At 44.1% G+C, this 20,680-nt stretch overlaps 1 protein-coding gene across 1 annotated transcript in view; it reads left to right on the top strand.

Annotated features, from left to right (window-relative positions):
- CRYBG2 (crystallin beta-gamma domain containing 2) overlaps positions 1 to 15,591 on the top strand; it is a 62,944-nt gene extending 47,353 nt beyond the window's left edge. Inside the window, exons 9-22 of the mRNA XM_035116928.2 lie at positions 1,026 to 1,152; positions 1,514 to 1,549; positions 2,426 to 2,562; positions 3,383 to 3,509; positions 5,797 to 5,939; positions 6,891 to 7,017; positions 7,950 to 7,982; positions 8,358 to 8,470; positions 9,019 to 9,148; positions 9,961 to 10,100; positions 11,555 to 11,678; positions 12,891 to 13,049; positions 13,591 to 13,750; positions 14,900 to 15,591. Of these exons, the coding sequence (XP_034972819.2) occupies positions 1,026 to 1,152; positions 1,514 to 1,549; positions 2,426 to 2,562; positions 3,383 to 3,509; positions 5,797 to 5,939; positions 6,891 to 7,017; positions 7,950 to 7,982; positions 8,358 to 8,470; positions 9,019 to 9,148; positions 9,961 to 10,100; positions 11,555 to 11,678; positions 12,891 to 13,049; positions 13,591 to 13,750; positions 14,900 to 14,988 (1,645 nt within the window). The 3' untranslated portion in view covers positions 14,989 to 15,591. The remainder of the gene's footprint in view (positions 1 to 1,025; positions 1,153 to 1,513; positions 1,550 to 2,425; positions 2,563 to 3,382; positions 3,510 to 5,796; positions 5,940 to 6,890; positions 7,018 to 7,949; positions 7,983 to 8,357; positions 8,471 to 9,018; positions 9,149 to 9,960; positions 10,101 to 11,554; positions 11,679 to 12,890; positions 13,050 to 13,590; positions 13,751 to 14,899) is intronic.
- The last annotated feature ends 5,089 nt before the right edge of the window (positions 15,592 to 20,680 follow it).

The raw sequence follows: 20,680 nt of genomic DNA on the forward strand, positions 1-20,680 counted from the left end.
ATGTATTAAAAAACAATTCAAATTTACATGGTTCCCTTAAACAAAAAGGTTTTAGCAGGTGCTGAAAACAATACAGTGAAGGCATCTGCCTAATATCACTGCAAAGGAAGTTCCAAATTATTGGTGCTGACACACTGAAGTGTCAGTTCAGAACAAACATTATGTGGTTTTGCTGATATTGCTATTTAACTGGGTGGGGCTTGAGAAGAGGGAAGTGGGAAGTGGGAAGTGTGTCCTTCCTTTCAGCTCTTCTGGAGCTTCCCTGTATACAGGGAGGGCAGCTTTTTAAACCCCCACCTCTAATCCCCACCCCCACGATGTGTACTGTTAACTGTTAGGGGCTTGAGAAGGTCAGTTCCCTCCTATTCTCCACCTCATCCTGGAATATGAAAAATGTCTCAGGAGCACAAAAGTCCCTGCCTTCAGCTACTGGAGGCAGAGCTAGGGGCTTAATATTGGTCTGAGTACAGTATTGAGTGGACTAGACTCTTCAGACCAGGATGATACACAAGACCCAAGACGAAACTCCCGCTGTTTATATCTCACCTGGCCAATTCTGAAGCCTCATTCTGGCTGAATCATGGCACACTATAAACTATGGTTTACCATGCACAAGCAAAATTGCGTCTGTTTTCGCTCCTTCCAGCTCCCTCCTCCTGACGCTGGGAGGAGATGAACCATGTTCCCTGACTTAGCATTATGTTGAAACCTGGGATTGTGGTCTGCTCCCTCGCAGCGAACTACATTCTGTAGCCAAGGCTTATTCTTCGCTCGTTGAATATGGCTTGTTGGAGCAAAAGCATGATCCCTGGTTGGGACGTGATGCTAAGCTAGGGATTCTGGTGTGTTTCCTCCCAGCATATGCTTTATGGTTTACCATGATGTACGAACATGACTGCTGTCTTCCATTCACAAGTTATGCGTTCCTCTCTCCAGGCTGCCGCTAGGATGTTCTTTTCAGTTCATTGGGCACATGACACTACAAAGTTTTAGCAGTTGTTCATGGTCCTCTCTATGCTCCACAGGTGGCTTGTTTACTCAAAACCCTTCTTTGACGACGATCCTTATGTCTTAGAACCCGGTGGGTATCCCAGTTTGCGAGCCTGGGGAGCCAAGGACCCCTCAATCTGCTCCATGCATCCAATTAAGATGGTAAGTGTTGTTTGGCTGCATCTTCCTCCTGTTTTCAACCTTAGCAGGGCATAAACTGGGATCATTATAAGTGATGGACAGCTTATAAATCTAAATCATAAATATATGTTGGGACATGAGTGTCCAAGCTATCCATTTGCTTGTGGTTTCCTGTTTACACTTTAGAAGGCAGGCTTGAACTGCATGGAGACAGCAAATATTTTTTTTTGAAAGAAATACATTTTATATTTGAAAAGCCCCGCTATGTCAGATCTAACACACATCTAGTCCACCATCCTGTTCTCGCGATGGCAGAGTGGTCCATGAAAGGGAAGACAGAGTGTACTCACAGAATTCTCACTCTGGCTTATTCTTGTTTTAGGGCTGTCCTGTTGTGGAAAAGCCTGGCGAGCCCAAGGTAAGAGGGGGAAATAATTGCTGCTGAATTTGATCCTAGAGCAAATATACTTCCCAGCAGGAAAGGGGGCAAGAGGACTCAGCATCAGCAAATCTTTGAGTGGAATAAGCTAAAGTCTTTATTAATTTATATCCACTGTATTGAGTGGAAAGAGTCATTAGGCAGTTAATGTAGCTAGGGAAAGAAAGCTTAAGTGCTCTTCCTGAGTTGTGAGTTCAGTTTCTCTTTTCTTGTTTCACCTTTCCTCCTTCCTTCTGCCATTACCTGTAATGCCTGATGAAACTGAGTAAAATATGCTGTTTAAAGTTTGCAGACATTGCCTGTCGTCCTTGACAAAAACACACTCTACAACAGGCATTTCATGTTTTGGAGCTCAGAAAACTAAAATGTTACACGTAGAATAAAATGCAGAAAATATGCCAATGCATAGCTTTTGCAGAAACATGTGCAACTGGCATTCTTTACTTTGGGCTGTTGGGGGTGGTGCTTATAGATTTTAAAGGAATAAATAGCAAGTGACTACAGCCCACAGTAAAATGAAGATGAATAGAGTGGCATACAAAAGGAAGGGGGAGAGAAAGCAGTGCTTATGGACTTAGGAACTCTTCCATACTGGAGCTTTTTCCAAACATGAGCTGAACAAGAACTAGGAATTTGCTCTGTTATAAAAAGAAATCCCAGACATTTAAGGAGTCCAGATTGTAAGCTTTCCTCAAAAGTGAGTTGCTCCAGGCCCTCATTATTTTGGTTGCTCTTTTCTTTAAAAGCAAAAAACGTTCAAATGTTTGTGAAAAACACCAGAAGGAGGAGGTACCCACCATTTTACTCTCATTGTTCTCCATGTTTCATTCTCTCTTAATCCCTCTTCCTCTGCAGGCTCTAATCTATGAGAGGCCACATTTTTTGGGTCATAGCTGGGAAGTAAGCAGAGACATTTACAACCTGAAGAAGCCAGAAAACAACCAGGACTCCAAGATGTCTACTGCAGGCTCTCTGAAAATCCTGGGAGGCTGGTGAGCATTTGGAAGAATGAATAAGTGTTGTAGGGCAAAGGAGCCATCCAGGCAGCAATAATTGTCAGCTGACTCCTACACGCCAATCCCTGATCACCCAGGTCTAGGAAACCCTTGACGCAGAACCGGCCAATTAGTCTGAGCATGAGCAACATTCACTGTCTGTTCTGGAAAATGACCTCAACCCAGCCACTTCTCCCTTGGAGCCTGCTCCATCCTCAACCTTGCCTGTTTAGCCCACCTGCTTTCCTCAAGAGCATTCTGGGCGCTGTAGTTTGTTAAGGGTTGCTGGGAATTGTAACTCTCTGAGGGGTAAACTACAATGCCCAGAATTCTTTGAGGGAAAGAATGTGTTTCAAACATGCTTTAAAGGCAGAGTGGCTCTAACAGCTAATTCCACACCTTCTGCCCACCCCAATATTAACAGTACTGCTTGTTGTTGTCATTTCCCTGCCCTTCACCCTACGGTCCTAGTGTGGGTTACGACAATTACAAGGCATGCCTTCAACATTTGCACCTGGTACCTTCACTATACATCTTTTGGCAAATGTTGAAAACGCACCTCCATTACCCTGGCTTTTGACATCTGAGATGGGGAGGAAGCTGCACAACGTAGGGGGGCTGCTGCCACAGAGAATGCCCTCTCCTGGGCCACCATTGCCCCCAAGCCTCTGAGGGCAATGGGACAACCAAAAGTGCCCATGAATTATTGGGGGTGGGGGAGAAGAGAGATGGTTGGACATCTGGAAGGAAAGGGAAGTAATTTGTCTTTTGTGCTATATGCACGCTCTTTTATTGTCGGGTCGTTTCACCTTGGTAGCTGGATTGGTTATGAGAAGGAAGGTTTCCGTGGGCACCAGTACCTGCTGGAAGAAGGAGAGTACAATGACTGGACACAGTGGGGAGGCTACAATGAAGAACTGGTATCACTTCGGCTGATTCGGACGGTGAGAAAACCTGTCTGCTTAACAGGGCAAGGGATGGGAGATTTATTGCCAGGAGCGAAGAAAAATTTCCTGGCTTAAAACCTATGCCGAGTTCCTAAAATAAGAAGTGTCAAAGTTCAGCCATATCAAGGAGAAACAGGACTAGTTCAGAAGTATTATTTGTTTTATTTCTTTTAACTTTCCTCCGACTTCCAGTGTTCCGGCTAATGCTTATGTAACCAAACCAGCGCTACCCACACACAAGGCAGGTATTAGCAGACTTCAAAGTTTGCAGAAGGACAAAAAAAAAAAGATTAGGAAAAGAGCTTGAGGGAGGTACAGCCTTCAAAACAGCTGGCTAAGAACTGAGTGTGCTTTGTGGCCATGGAATAGTGACTGTATCGGGGACAGGCAATGGAAGCTACTGAAAAGGCAATTATAGGTCTTGTTTGTCCAGTGTGAAAGCAGGATGCAGGCTGTAGTTTCCCAATTATTTATTACGAAAGTGAGGACAACGCCCCCTTGAAATCTAAAGAAATCATCCTAGTGTACATTGCACATGATTATTTCATGTGTGTCTGCACTGAGGAAAGTGGGGGTATCCCATGTATTATTATATTTTATTATCATTAACTGCTGCTATTATAGTAATTTTCCTTACTGTTCAATTGTAGTTTCATTGCTTTTATTTTTTGGAATTGCCAACCACTTGAGTATGGTTTCTGTAGAAAGACACAACAAATTTGTTGTTGATGATGATTTTGCCACCCTTCTCCAGCAGTTCCCAGGGCAGGTTACAACAATTTAAAATTCAGAATTAAAAGCAATTAAAACAGTAGCAGTAAGCGTGTTACATGTTTTTAAATTAGTTATTTTTTCTCCATGCCACAGGATTTCTGAATGCATCTTTAATTAGCAGTTTCCTGTCAACAGGCTGTTTACAAACTCGTTCCCTTTTCACAGCCTAAGCAATTGCTTTTTTGATTGTTGTCATTGTTGTTATTTAACAGTTAACAAAACAAAAACAACACCAAAATAATACCTACACAACATCCACAATCATCCCTAAACCTTCTGCTATCACTTACGGTGTGTTCACATTACTGACTTAGAGTGCTGTAAAGTTGTTTCCTCCCTGGTGTGTTTCACAGCTCTTCCCCTCCCCCACCCTGTAGCCTTTCACATCAGCATAGTTTCATTAGTGTCAGATTCATTTCTGTTTGTGTACACACCAAGGGTCATTGACAGGGGGGTGGGGATGTTTGCACCATACATTAAAGATGCTCACAAACTGGCTAGAGACAAATTGGGAATGGCTTAAAGATGCCATTTGGTGTAAAGCTGATTCGAGAAACAATGCATCAAACAGTTGTAATTTTTGCCTATACATTTTGGATATCATGTGAATATGGATTAAAAACTCAGTACTAGAAACCTAGTAAACAAGAATGCAAAGACAGCCTTGCTCCTCCCCTCAATCCATCCCCACTGCCTTTCCTCCTTTTCTATAGCTCAGGTTTATAGGATGAGGATGAGGCTCCTTTTTCTTGGAAAACCATCTGCAAGGAAAATAAAAACATCCTTCAGTAGCACCTTAAAGACCAATTAAGTTTTTATTTTGGTATGAGCTTTTGTGTGCATGCACACTTCGTCAGATACACTGAAACAGAATCCACCAAACCCTTATGTATATTCAGATGGTGGGGGTGGGGGTGATGGGAATGGGTGATGGGCTGATGGGAGTGGTAAACCTGTAGATGGCTGTTAACAACTGCTGATGACTTCAATTGGTCCTGGGGGGGGGAGCAAGGGCTGAGACGCTAAAGAAAGCTTGATCATGCATAATGAGATAAGAATCCAATATCTTTATTCATCCCAGGTGGCTCCATGGTTTTAAGCTTGGTAATGAGTTCCAATTCAGCAACTTCTCTTTCCAATCTGTTCCTGAAATTTTTCTGTAATAAAACAGCTGCTTTGAGATCTTGTATAGAATGTCCTGGGAGACTGAAGTGTTCTCCTACTGGTTTTTCTGTCTTGTGGTTCCTGATGTCAGATTTATGTCCATTTATCCTTTGGCGTAGGGTTTGGCCTGTTTGTCCAATATAGAGAGCTGAAGGGCACTGTTGGCATTTGATGGCATACACAATGTTAGAAGATGAGCAATTAAATAGTCCTGAGATGGTATGTTGGATGTTGTTGGGGCCAGTAATGGTGTTGTCCGGGTGTATGTGGCAGCAAAGTTGGCATCTGCAAGGAGATGGTTTGCTGCTGGCTGTGCTGACACATTTTATTTTTCTTCACTGGGTAGGACTTCTTGGACCCAGCCCTTGTGCTGTTTGAAGCCATGGACTTTGAAAACGGGCCCAGCGTTGAGCTCAGTGAAGCGCTGCCAGATGTTGAGCTGGCCAGCTACGGGACCACAACACAATCCATCCATGTCCTCAGTGGAGTGTGAGTACTCTTTGGTTTCTCAACCCCATATGTGGGGAGGCCAATCAGGGCTTCACTGAAAGTGGGGTGAAGCATGAGGCACATGATCCCTGCGACAAAATAAATCTTCACGAGTTTCTGCACTGCGCTTTCATTCTGAATAGGGAAGTTTTTTTTAATTGTTTAATGTATTGTGTGTGTTTTTATATTGGAAGCTGCCCAGAGTGGCTGGGGTGACCCAGTCAGATGGGCGGGTACAAATAATAAAAATTGTTTTTTTGTTGTTATACAAGCTTGTAAATGAAATACTGTAACTTTGTGTGGTTATATTTGTTGTTTGCACTGTTTAATGAAAATAATAAAAATTACAAAGGAGAGGGGGGGAAAGGAACAGTAGCATAAGACCTCCTTTGTTTGAGGCAAATAAGAGGTCTCTATGAAGTAAATGAGCTTTTTGAGATGACCAAAACTATTCCTCAGTCTGGACACTAAAAAAAGCAAGCGAACGGATAGGTGTCAGGGAAAGCCCAAACCTGTGTACACACTCTACCTTCAAAGCACATTCTTTCCCTCAAATAATTCTGGGCACTGTAGTTTGCTAAGGGTTGTAAGAAATTGTAACTCTGTGAGGGGTAAACTACAGAACCCAGAATTCTTTGAGCGGTAAAATATGTTTCAAATGCAGGCAGAGTACGTACATATCCAAAATCTGCTGTTTGTAACAGTTTGATAGGGAATGGAGGAGGTAGTATGCAGACTTAACGAGGATGAGTGGTGATTATTGCAACATGGTTGCACCAAAGGCTAGACTGGAGAAAGAAGCGGAGCAGTGTTTATGCTCATTAAGAGCTGTAAGTAGAAATTTCACATGATAGAGGTGTCAGCAAAACACACACATTGATCTGCAAGTGCTCTGGGTGACAGATTGTGAATATGGAGGTTTAGATAATCCATTTCCATTTTTGCGGCCAGGTGGGTGGCCTATGAAGATAAGAATTTCTCAGGGGAGCAGTATATTCTGGAGAAAGGAGTATACCGCAACTGTGAGGACTGGGGTGCAAGCAGCTGCCAGATCTCCTCGGTGCAACCTATCCTACAGGTGAGAATAAGGTGCTCTGCATTCATGTGTCCCCAGTTCAGAAACCATGTTCCCAATCCCACCTGTCTCCAAATAGGTTTTTGTGCAAGGCCAGATTAAGAGGTTTGGGGGCAATTCTCAAAACAGGGCCCGCTTCCCCTCAAAAGCAACACATGAAATTTACCACCACCACAAAATACATCTTGTGTTATCTTAACGACTAACAAATTTATTATAGCATAAACTCCTCTAAGCCTTGGGAGTTTCACATCTCTCAGCAAAATACAAGCATTTTGCCAACCCTGATAAACAAAAAGAAAATATTCAGAATATGGGCTCTTAAAACCCATTACTGTATTGGTTTTGCTCACTGCCTGCTTTGGGCTAGTTACCAGCTCCCAGCCTCACCCACCTCAACATGGCTGTTGTGAAGATATAGAAGTAAGTTAGGATGGCAGCAAAGGGGTACTTAGTGCTTATATCAGAAGATTATGGACCTCATTGGAGGTTTTTAAACAGAGGTTGGATGGCCATCTGCCAGGGATTCTTAAACTGTGGTTCCTTTGTTGCAGGGGGTTGGACTAGATCAGGCATAGGCAAACTCGGCCCTCCAGGTGTTTTGGGACTACAACTCCAAACATCACTAGCTAACAGGACCAGTGGTCAGGGATGATGGGAGTTGTAGTCCCAAAACATCTGGAGGGCCGAGTTTGCCTATGCCTGGACTAGTTGACCCTTGGTGTACCTTCCAACTCTACAATTTTTGATTCTCTGATAATAGACATCAAAATTTTGTTTGTTTAACCAGAGGGATGCATTTTTCTGGATCTTCCCCTCTTGGATTGAATAAATGATCTCAAGGACCGTCCAGTCAAGCACATAATTCTTATCTTTCTAGGCTTGCCTAAAGATTATATTGTGTACTATTTCTTTTTCTTCTCTCTCTCTTCTAGGTTGGGGAACACAGTCTACACTTCATTTCTCAGGTGAGCAGGTGTACTTCAGAAGCAAAGTATGAGGGTGGTTCTTATGCCCATCACACTGCTGTTACATGGGTGCTACCAAACGGGCTGTTGATTCACACAAAATTTGCTCATCCCTGTTGTGACTTCCTCCAAAGACTCCTGGGAACCGTAGTTTGGTGATGGCACAAATATTTTTCAGTTAAAATATTTTTCTACCCCCCCCCCTTCCAGAAATACAGCTCCCAGTGTTTCTTTGGGGAGAAGAAATGATGGTCAGGAAACACAATTACATTGTCAGGATATACCTGTAGATATTTCCGTCTGCCCCAGGTCTGATTCCTCCATGTTCATTATTTCCCAAGTTTGTTCATATCTGACATTTTCTTGACTCCTCAGATCCAACTCTTCTCAGATCCAGACTTCTTGGGGAATTACGTCTCTTTCAAGGAAGACCAAGCCTCACTTCCAGAGAATTTCATCCCACGCTCCTGCAGGGTCAATGGAGGCAGGTAAAGTGATGCTTCCTCAGTACAGCAGCGGAATGTAAATGACATGATATGGGGAACTCATCATGTTGGCGCTAAAGATTTAGGGCAGGGACTGCCAGCATGATGCCCTCTCTAGATGTTGCTGGACCAGCAGGAGTGAGGAACCTTTGGCCCTCCAGATGTTGCAGAACTACAACTCCCATCAGCCCCAGCACACCTAGCCAATAGCCAGGGATGATGGGAGTTGTAGTTCAGCAACATCTGGAGGGCCAGACCCCCCCCCACACCTGGTCTACAGCTCCCTTCTTTCTTGACCATTGGCCATTCTGGCTGGAGCTTTTGAGAGTTGAAGTCTGGAAGGTTTCATGTTGGCTACTTAGGCTATCCTTGATTCTTTGTTCATCTGAACAAATAATGTTAGGCATGAAAGGTCATGCTGTAGCAACTGTCTTACTTTTGGATTTTGAAACACCTGAGTGGAGAAAGAATTCGAACCAGATCTACAGCCCTGAGCATGAAATTGCTGCCCCTTGAGCATTGGAGTCAAGCACGTCTCTGTCTTGTTTCAGCTGGATCCTCTATGACTGCCCCCAGTTTGATGGAGAGCAACACATTCTCTCTGAAGGCGAGTACCCAACACTGACTTCCATGGGCTGCCTCTTCACCACGTCCATCCGCTCACTGAAGAAAGTCCCCATCGTAAGTTGGGAACATCTTCTTGGTTCTAATACTGATTGGCAGTAGGTAAATGACAGGCAAATGAAAGTGATTCTTTCACACAATGCATAGTTAACTTATGGAACTCTCTGCCGCAAGATATGGAAATTGTACCCTAAATTGGTGGTTAGGAGGGATTAGACGTACTGTACGGTAATTTAGATAGGACAGTGCATTTCTGCATTAGGGCCCAATGCATTGCCAAGGAAGTTTGGATGCAGCAGCTACAAAATTCCAATGTCTCTGGGTTGTTATGGTACCAACTTAGCAATTTCATCAAACCACAAAGGATATTAGAATAGCCAACAAGAAACCTGACCTCATTTGAAACATTGATGCAAAATCTGAAGAATAAGTTAGGTTTCACAAATTTACTATATACTGCTAGATATGTGGCTGTCCAAGTTAGGACCTTGGATGGTTGTTCCCAGAGGGTAATACTTGGGGGGGGGGGTGCTCTTAGGCACCATGGAGTCTTCAATGTGGAGTTCCTCAGGCTTCAATTTTATCCCCTATATGTTGTTTAATATCTACATGAAACCACTGTGGGGGGGTCATCTAGAGTTTTGCAGTACATTATCAGCAATATACTGATGATTAGTCATTATTTGGGTTATCTTTCATTTGACCAACCAAAGTGAGTTCCTTGTCAAAACTTGAGTGTTTCACACGGTCTGAATGCTCAGAGACCTGCCACCCCTACCTTAAGGTTTCCATGTGTTTTGCCTTCTTCTTGTTCCTTGAGCCCAGTGGCATCCTTGCCCTTCAATCCTGTTTTCCTTTTCCCCCCATAGTTCTTCTCAGAGCCCTCCATCTTCCTACATGGACTGGAGTGTTTTGAAGGAAAGGAGATCGAGCTGAACAGCGAAGTGCGCAGCCTTCAGGCTGAGGGATTTAACAACCATGTCCTCTCTGTGCGGGTAAAGGGTGGAATGTAAGTAAAGGATAACCTGCTATTGCAAGGCTGTCACACATAAGGACCTGGGTCGTTCTTAGGGCTAGGTGGGGATGCACATGGGGCAGAACTGAGCCTGCCCCTTCCTGCTTCTCTGCTGATTTTAAAGCTGCAGTTCCCCAAAGTCCTCCAGCCAGCCACAGCCTGGAGGACTGGGGACTTCTTGCCACCACACACTAGGAATAGAGTAGAGGAGCCATTGCCCCTGGGAGTTACAGGACTTGATGTTCCATCACTCTCAGAGGGAATTGTATGGCAAAAACACCACTGCCCCTGGGGAATTAAATGATTTGTGGTGTGGGAAAAATTAAGTGAAGAATTTTATCTGCGTTGATTTTGATGAGAAAGTAGATGGCTTGCCTTCTGACATATTTTAATTCTAAATTTATACCTATTCAAATAAATTAGCTTGTGCAAATTTTGTGTCTGTAGGTTTGCGTCCCAAAGTATTTGAAATGTCTAGCAACAACTGGATGTGTCTTGGAGACAGTAGGCGGCCATCATGACTGCTAGCCTATGGTTACCAGACGTCCCCATTGCCTGGGGACAGTCCCCAGATTTACAAATCTGTCCCCAGACAAAATCCGTCCCCAGAATGTCCCCAGATTTCGTTTAATGTCCCCGGATTTATATTTTAAGTGTTGTAGATTTATTAGTAGGGAATGAATGTTGCGTGATTGGTTCAACGGCACAAGACACATCATATGGGGACTTCCGGCAAGGCAAAATGGCGGGCGCCAGGGCAGCGAGCAGCTCCTGAAGCAAGCCAGAGCCAACTGCGCTACCAGGCTGCTGCCGCTGCCAAGGGGGAACCGGGGGTGCCCAGCACGTCAACTGGGGGAGTCACTGACACACACACCCCTGCGACCCAAATCAAGCCGGGAGCAAGAGTGCCCAGCCACCCAGCCAACTGCCCAGCAGTGCTCCAGGGCCAGGAAAACCGCGGAGCCGACGCAGGGAGAAGGAGAAGAGAGAGAAAGAGTAAGGAGAAAAAAGAGGGGAGCCCCAACCTTGCCCGCACTGCTGCCACCGCTGCCACTGAGGAGAGGTGGGAGAGCACCAGGAGGGCAAGGACACGTGGCCGAGCCCAAGCCCGACCCGAGCCTACTCCATGCAGGCTAGCGCTCCAAGAGAGCAGGCCGGGGGCCAGAAGAAGGCTGTGCGACAGATGAGACCACAGAAGAGAAGATATTACTTCTTAATTATTATTTTTTAAATAACATTTTTTCTCTCCCCCCCCAAAAAAAGTGTCCCCAGATTCTTTAAAAAAAATGTGGTAACCTTATACTAGCCAGGTCTCTAGTGTCAGCAGCAAGCAGGTCCTATGCTCCTTTTTTTTATTACCATTTCCCAATTGATGAAGAGCCAAAGTGATCTGTGCTGCTAATGCTTTTTCTCCCATTGTTTGTTGCTCTGCCAATTCCCACATACAGTTGGGTGCTGTGTGAACACAGCGACTTCCGAGGCCACCAGTGGCTCCTGGACTGTATGGAGATCACCAACTGGCTGACATACAGTGGACTTCAGCACATCGGCTCCCTGTACCCCATCCGGCAGGTAAGTCCCCAGTGCTCTGGTCCACTGGGGAGGGGTTATAGGGAAAGGATTACTGGTTAAGGAGCAGTTTAGAAGTAGTTTAACCAGATGTACGTCTCTGTCCCTTCCCAAGCTGCTTAAATGTTCAAGTGGGCCATTATAAATCTGGGGAGCAGGTAGATGTCAGAATGCTGGCGATTCCACCATACCTGCTGCCCACTAAGGCATACATGCAGGGTGGAAAAGATTTAAATCAAATCGATTTAAATCACTTGTCAGTAAGACTTGATTTAAATCTCTCTTTTTTCAGAAAAGTTCAACCTTGCTGGCATTCTCTTAATATTTACAACCAGATGAAGGTTTCATTTTTGGAATGATAAATTTTCAGAGTAGTTTTTACAGTTATATCAAAAATTACTGATTTGATTATCCAGGCATGTCCAACAGGTAGATCGTGATCTACCAGTAGATCACTGGACTTCTGTGGTAGATCACTGGTAGAACACTGGCTCCCCTAAAAAGATGCTCAACAACTTTGGCTCCCCTAAAAAAAGGTCAACAACTTTATATGCACCCCTAAAAATTGGGGCTTTCCTTCCTAAAAAAAGCTCATCAACTTTGACCTGAACCCCCCAAAAGGGGGTAGATCACTGCCAGTTTTTAACTCTGTGAGTAGATCACAGTTTCTTGGGAGTTGGCCACCCCTGGATTCTACTATCAGAAATGCATAGACAGATAATAATGTAATTATTGTTTATATTTGGACAACTTTTCTGCTATACTTTATTGGAAGGAGAAAAATTATCATTTCCTTAATAACAATTTAAACAATTTATTAAACTAAAACAATAACATTATAGCATATGCATCCATGTTTGTTAACCAGTGTGGTTAAAGGATTAAAAATCTCAGACTGAGTTTTAGCACACATGAAAAACTTTAAACAAATCCTTATTTCCTGATGGCTAGCCTTTGGACTGTAATGTAACTTAAATAGAAAACTACCTTTAGAAAGATTTTCCCTCCATAAGCATTTTATTTTAAAAATACAATTTAAATAAAAGAAAATCTGATTTCTTATTTAAAAAATCATTGATTTTTGTCCACCTATGCATGACTCTTAGAACGGACAGATTGTGGTTAGATTGCTCCACAGCATGGAACTTGCTGAGCAGCTCAGAAGAATGCAAAGTGATTGTCCTTTCTGTCTGCCTCTCCCCTCCCTCTCCCCAGAGACGCATCTACTTCCAAATAAAAAACGAAGAGTTGAAGTCCTTCCTGTCTGTCCCGGATGACGTTGAAGACATGAAAGCTGGGCGAGTTCTGGTCTCAGAGCTCAATGGCAAGAGCAGCTCCATCTGGTACTATGAAGAGGGGCTTGTGAAGAACCAGGTGAGGGCTTCTTTCTCCTTCCCCTTGTGTGGCTTACAGGGACAGAAGCAGCTGGGGTGCACGGATAACCCAGGCCTGCTTCAAGAAGACCCCATACAATACCCTCAAGTTTAAATAGTTCCGCTCCCTCTATTGTCCACATAGCATTTGGGTAAGCCAGGCAAAACTAATATCCAAATCAGTTAATCATTAATATAATAAATACCGTAGTTAAACAGATGGATGAGGTGGCTGCTTCACATATAAAATGTCACCTACAAGGGTAGATGCTGGGCTGGTGTAGAAGAAAAGTCTGTATTTTGGTACCATGGCTCATGTCTTGTATACAGAAAGTCCCAGGTTCAAGCCCAGGTATCTCCAGATAATAGGCTATTGGGTATCAGGTAATGAGAAAGATCTCAAAAGGCCACTGCGAGTCTGAGTACTGGGCAGGATAGACCAATGGCTTGACTCAGTAAAAGTCAACTTCAGCTTCAGATGTTCACTGTCTGTATGCACCGCACTTTCATACAACACTGAATTGGCCTCTCTTGACTTTCAGGTTGCGCCCAACATGAGCCTGCAGGTGATTGGTCCAGCTGCGAAGGGATCCAAGGTGGTGTTGTGGTCTGAGAGCCGACTGCCCCGGCAGACCTGGCAAATTGATTCTTTTGGGAGAATCTGCAGCCAGATGTTTGAAAACAAGGTCCTGGATGTGAAAGGTAAGGCATTGGCTGTTGTTGTTGTGGTGGTGGTGGTGGTGGTGGTGATTCAGATTTAGGTTCATGAGGGAGTTACTGAGGCCAGGAAGCAAGTAATGTGGCTGTAGAAGGGATGAAATATAGCCAGAAATGCTTTAATCTCAGTTTCCTTTCACCTTTTCCCCATGTCACCCACCATTCCTGCAAATTCCTGTTCAATTTTTCCGCACCACTATTTAAGATAAGATATCTTTATTGTCATTGTCCCCTTGCGTGAACAACGAAATTACTCGGTTACTACATCCACTCAGATAAAGCATTCCGCATAATTCAAAATTACAAAACCTAATTAAAGACAGTAAATATGTCTTAATCTTAACATGTGTATAGCGCACTCAAACATCAAAAGCACTTCTCATGCATTATCTTTACTAGATGTAATGCTTACAATCCAGTTCCTTCAGCCTAACCTAATGGAATTTGCTTTCTGTTCTCTGAGCTGATATCAAGGTGGAGATCTGGTGATAAAAGTCACTTGGAATGTTTATGCACAGCTCCAATTAACATACCTGCTGCAAGACGATGATTCGACCAAAACATTACTTGTAGCAAGATATTTGATTTCAGTTCTTTCTTACAAAAAACAGCATAACTTACTTTACGACTACTGACATCAAGCTACATCATTTGAGTAACCTTCTGATCTGAGTAATGAAAAATGAAGGCCTGCAATGCAGTTACATTTTAACCATAGCTAAAAGCCCCACAAAACTACTTGAAACGTTTAAAAATGTTGTACATAAGTCCCTTGTATGAGGGACTAATTTTGTCTGATTGTTCTGATTCTTCTATGTCTTTATTTTGTCTGACTGTTTTTATGTATGCCGGTTTTATACTGTTTTATCCTTGGTTGCAGTGCATTATGGGCCTATGGCCGAAATAAAGTTTATCTATCTTTATGCACAGCATACCCTGGCCTAGTCCAGCAACAGTGAAGGGGACATCTATATATCACCTACCTACCTACCTACCTACCTATCTATCATAATTATTCACATCCTGCTTTTCAGGATACAAATCCTTCTTAGGGCAGCATACAAACAACATTGATTGGGTGAAATGGCTTTCTGAGGAGTTGTGCCCATTTTCTTCTTCCTTTTCTCCATGTAGGAGGCCGAACCTATGACCGGGACCATGCCATCCTCTGGGATTCTTCGGAGGAAAGGCCTACACAGATCTGGGACGTCCGGGTGCTTTGAAGAACGCAGGAATTGGAGAGCCATGTCACATGCAGAACTAGAATTCAGCCTGCAAGTCACAGACGATTGTCCTTTTGTGACCAAGCTGCATCTTTGGGGATTAGCTGCTGAAATAGATAAATGACTGGGTTCTGCATTTGGTTAGTAGATGCAACCAAAGATTCCCCACAGATTGCAGCCCAGAAAGAGAAAAATGTTTCTGTGGAGCACAGAGATTGGTCCCCTCGAGGGACTCTGTAGAGGGAAGGAGGCAAAAGCTGGTTCTTTTCCAACAACTTGGAGCTGACCCAGCAAGATGGAGATTATTGGCGAGTTCTGATACGCGGATCATTCATGAATGGACAAAGTCAAGCAGCTCACCTGTGCGAGCACAGGAAAACAAGTTGCCAAAGCCTCACAGGTGTCCCCAGCCCTGCTGGTTTAGGCTTATATATGAATATCTAAAACGAACACACACATACAGCATGAATGAACTTTTCGTCCTTGCATGCAGCCCGTTCCTTTTCCCCTGTGCTCTTCTTCCTAAGGGGACCTGGGCTACGTTGTAAACTCTATTTATGTACCTGTGTATGATACAATGCATTTTATAAATCCATCTCTCTGGCTAGTGTGCTGGCTCCACTTTTTGCCATTAGGACATGTTCATGGGGACACTGGCTACAACCACAGGCATAACATGTAGGGATCTTGCCCACAAGTGTTTTGGGTGGTGGAGATAAATGCATGCAGCAACAACAACAACAATTGGCTAGCTGGGATCATAAACAACAGAAAAGCAGGAATAGTATCACACAAATGTGACTGCAAACCCCATATTATAAGTAAGAGTAAGTAAGTAACAGTAAGTGACAGTAAGAGCTGTTCGACAGTGGAACTTGCTGCCAAGGAGTGTGGTGGAGTCTCCTCCTTTGGAGGTCTTTAAGCCATCTGTCAGGAATGCTTTGATGGTGTTTCCTGTTTGGCAGGGGATTGGACTGGATGGCCCTTGTGGTCTCTTCCAACTCTATGATTCTATTATTCTAAATGGTGAACATTAGTTCTGGTTACAGGTAGGTAGCCGTGTTGGTCTGGGTCGAAGTAAAATAATTTCACTGTATCTGAAGAAGGGTGCATGCACACGAAAAGCTCATACCAAAATAAAAACTTAGTTGGTCTTTAAGGTGCTACTGAAGGAATTTTTTTTATTTTACTGGTGAACATTAGGCTTTTGCAAATCTACAAAGCTGTGCTGTTTTCACTATCTGCGTTTTAATAGAGTTGTTTTTATATTGTTTTAATTCAATTATAGTTTAATTACTTTTAAACCTTTTTTGCCAAAGTTGTTGAGCTTTTTAGATCTCTCTTTCAAAAAATAAGCTTTTTAAAAGCAATTCCTGGACACTGCTCCTAATTTATCTGTGTTGTTTTAATTTTTGTAAGCTGCCTTGAGTCCCAGACGGTGAAAAAGGCAGGATATTAATTATGCTGCTGCTGGCACAGTGCAGGAATGGCTGGCCTGTGGCCTTTGATATGTTGTTGTATTACAGTTCCCACCACCCCTCACAACTGATCATGTTCGCTGGGGCTGAGGGAGTTAGAAGCAACAGCATCTGGAGAGCCACAGGGTAACCACCCTGTCGGCATTCGGGGGTCGAATGGCCAGCTGGCTAGCCCCCAGCTGGATCATCTCCTTCCAGCCAGCACTGCGAAGATCCCTCGACCTCTGGTGCGACATAAATCAGTGACCCAAGTCTGTGGACATGGGCCTACTTTACTTAGCAGAGCAAAACTGCGCAACAAAAGAAGCTTGAAGCTTGAGGAGACATACTAGGAACTACGGATTTATTATAATAAATCAGAAACAAAGAAACATGTCATCTCTCTCCTTGCCGTCTCTCCTGAGAGAGAGGCAAAAGCAAAAGAACCCAGCGTAGGTTCCGCTTACGCCAGCAAACAGTGCTGGAATGTAAACAGACATGAGACACGCCATCCCATGTCTGCAACTAAAGGTGGAATGGAAATTTGTCAGATCAACCTCAACCTATGCCATTCTCAAGCTTCTCTGCAGTGCTGGTGGATTATTATTATTTCTTAATTTTCTGTACCACCCACCAGAGGTTTACATGGTGATTGCAATATAAAAACACAAAATACATAACATAGTAACAAACAAAAACAATAACCCTCACACAATTTAAAAGGCCATAAATTGTTTAATTAGTCAAAGGCCTGGGAGAAGAGGAATGTTTTTGCCTGGCACGTAAAGATATGTAATGAAGGTGCCAGGTGAACCTCCCTGGGGAGAGCACTCCACAAATGGGGAGCCACTGCAGAAACGGCCTGTTCTTTTGTTGCCGCCCCCTGAACCTCTCACAGAGGAGGCAGATGATGAAGAGCCTCAGATGAGGATCACAAGGTCCAAGTCGGTTCATATGGGGAGAAGCAGTCCCTGATGTGTGAGGTTCTTCTGCACTGCGTAAATTCTGCTCCTAAAGGGATCCATGCTTAAATCCTTTGGGATCCGCTTCCGTATCCAGAGCTACATGAATCAGTAGTCTGACTCATTATGAGGCAAACCCCCATATTTATTCATCACTGACACATGTTGCACTGATGGTTGTTAAACCAGGAAAAGCTTCTTCCATGTGCTGGTTCTTGCCTCACTTTTCATAGCCCCAGCTTTTGGGGCTATGGGAAAGACATCAATTTGCAGTGAGAAATTGTTGCTGCTATTTCTCATTTCTACCACTAGAGGGTTCTGTTTGCTTCAACAGCGCATAGCACATGAGTTCTTCCTCAGTCTTTTTGTGTGAAGGAGCAGGGTTTCGTCAGGAAGCCATTTTGCATGTACAGTAGATATCAAATAAAGGTGCTTACATTTTTCACTATATGTACAACTTACAAAACTCAGGAGAGTCAGAGCTAGCAGTGGTTCCTTGCATGGATGTACACATTCTGAATATAAATGCATGCACAGGCAGTTGCTAAAAGTATGGTGCAGTCTTGCATTAGGACAGGCATCCCCAAACTTCGGCCCTCCAGATGTTTTGGACTACAATTCCCATCTTCCCCAACCACTGGTCCTGTCAGCTAGGGATCATGGGAGTTGTAGGCCAAAACATCTGGAGGGCCGCAGTTTGGGGGTGCCTGCATTAGGAGTTTAACAAGATCAATTATTTAACCAATGTGCAGCTGGAGGGCATAGTGGAAATAGCAGGGTCTTGGCATAACAAATTGTCTCTCCTGGAAGTTTTGTTTTTACGTGTGAAGCCAGCCCATTTTCTTGGATGCAGGCAGGGCCATTTATTTGTCTAGCTTTCTTTGGAATAGTTTTGCATGTGGTTAATTCTGGGTGCAGCTTCTCCGTGGGTTTGAACCACTGCTTTGGTTCCCAGTCGAGAAAGGAAGGCAAAGGAGCAAGTCCCTTCCCACCACTCAGGTAGGGGAAGAAAGCCCAGCATGTAGGGGGGGGGGCTCTTTGGCAGACGGTCAGGACTGAACTTGAGCCACAACAAAGTGTGACTGGGCCCCAGAGCCTGTTATGCCCAACAGGAGTCAAGTGCAGAACATTTAAAATATTGATGTGCTTCCAGTGCCTTGGGAAGGTCAAATCTCCTATATCATTAGGAACAGTTTGGGATGTGGAATAGAACCTTTCTCCCTCCTGGACTGTGTTGTCCCTCCCAGGAAGAGAACTCAGCCAATAAAGGGCATGCTTCCTGATGGGTGGCCTAGCCCAGAAGTTAGTTTGCTAAAGAGAATGTGAAAGAGGGTCTTGTGTCACCTTGGCTACTAATAGTGAAACTGGTTTCCCGCAGCATAGCTTTTATGCAAAGCTTTGCCTGGAAGTGTCACAGGTATCTTCGGACAAGATATTTGATTTGGTCCGCATTCAAGGCCAAATCTTACCAGATTTGCACTTTCTGAAACAAAGATGCGAACCTGTTCAGAAAGATGTTGACTTACCTCGGTTACAACAGGAAACCCACACTTATCTGCATGCGATCTAAGGCTGCAGACTGTGGCTTTCACATGTTTAGAAGGGAAATGAAACATTGGTGTCTATATATATATAAAAGCAAGGTGGGTGGGATATATGAGTATCCTGTTTTAAGCAGAAAAATAAAAGATTTTGTTCAGGTGTAATAAAGCAAATGTTAGTTGTACTTTAGGGGGGAATGCCCTTTTACAGTTTTTCAGCTAAATGCAAAATTACTGCTGTAGCATTTTGCTCAAAGGGGCAGAAACATTAATTTGAGACAGCAGATGCTAAAAGGGAACCCTAATGCTCAGGCCTCATTGCCCTAATACACTACATCGGCTCTCGTTAGCATGGTGCTCTACCAATGTTTTGGACTACAACTCCCATCAGGCAAAAAGGCCTGGCCTGCTTTTTGTGACTAGGGATGTGAACTTTTGAACCAATCTATTGAAACAGCAATTTAATCTGCGCCATCTAGCAGGTTATCATATTTAGCTCCGTTTGCCAATGACATTTTTAAAAACCTTCAACTTTTAGCATTTGTATATCAGGTAAAGTTAAAGTTAATTTGCATATTAAGCCTCTGTTGAACAGGAGCCAGCTGCTCTGATCCCCACCCCAAAGTAAAACCCCTCGGCCACTGCCATTTGGGAACCTATTTGTTCTGCTTCGACCTGATCTGCCGAAATCAGTTCTGTTTTTGTTTTTCATGGCATGGAGTTGATTGCCTACTGTTACCTTGTAAGCCAAGCTACTGCTGAAGGTCAGGGGAAAAAACAATCCCTGTCACATATGAGAATGTAAGAAGAGCCAGCTGAATGAGGCCAATGGGCCATGCAGTCCAGAATTCTGTTCTCACAGTGGCCAGCCAGATGCAAGCAGGATCTGAGTACAATAGCGCTCTCTCTTGTGGCTTCCTGCAACTGGCATTCAGAAACATCATTGCTTCCAGTGAGTAGCCATCACGCTAGTGATAGTCTTGTCCTGCGGAAAATAGTGTTCATGTGGCATGCACCCACACAACTACTATTTGCATTGAGAAGCCTCCTTTGGCACCAAAAAAGGCACTTTAAAAGATAGCTTTCAACAGGGATTAGACCAGGCATCCCCAAACTTCGGCCCTCCAGATGTTTTGGACTACAATTCCCATCTTCCCCAACCACTGGTCCTGTTAGCTAGGGATCATGGGAGTTGTACCGGTAGGTCAAAACATCTGGAGGGCTGCAGTTTGGGGATGCCTGGATTAGACAAACGTATGCCGGATAAGTCATTCCTATATACAGTCATACCTCTGTTTATGACCACAATTGGTTCCCCCCGAGGCACGCTTCTGTGCGTGTGTGAAGCGCCGATAGAGCACCTCTGTGCACGCACGCACTGCGCAGATCGCTTCTGCACATGCGCGAGCTGCGCAGGTGACTTCTGCACATCTGAGCGCCACAGAACCCGGATGTAAACACTTCCGGGTCCGCGGTGGTCGGAAACCGAAGCGGTCGCAAACGAAGGCGGTCACAAACCGAGGTTTGACTGTAATATAGTCCACTATAGTGGAACCTCATGTTACGTATAGTGGAACCTCATGTTACGTACTGTCGAATGCTTCGGGTAACGAGCTCCGCTAGCCTGGAAGTCGATGCCCCTAGTTGTGACCTTTGCCCCAGGATGCGAGCAGAAATTGTGCGCCGGCAGCACCATTAGCGAAAGTCCGCCTCATGTTACGAGCGGTTTCGG

The sequence above is a fragment of the Zootoca vivipara genome, chromosome 6, assembly GCF_963506605.1.
Source record: "Zootoca vivipara chromosome 6, rZooViv1.1, whole genome shotgun sequence".
NCBI lineage: Eukaryota > Metazoa > Chordata > Lepidosauria > Squamata > Lacertidae > Zootoca > Zootoca vivipara.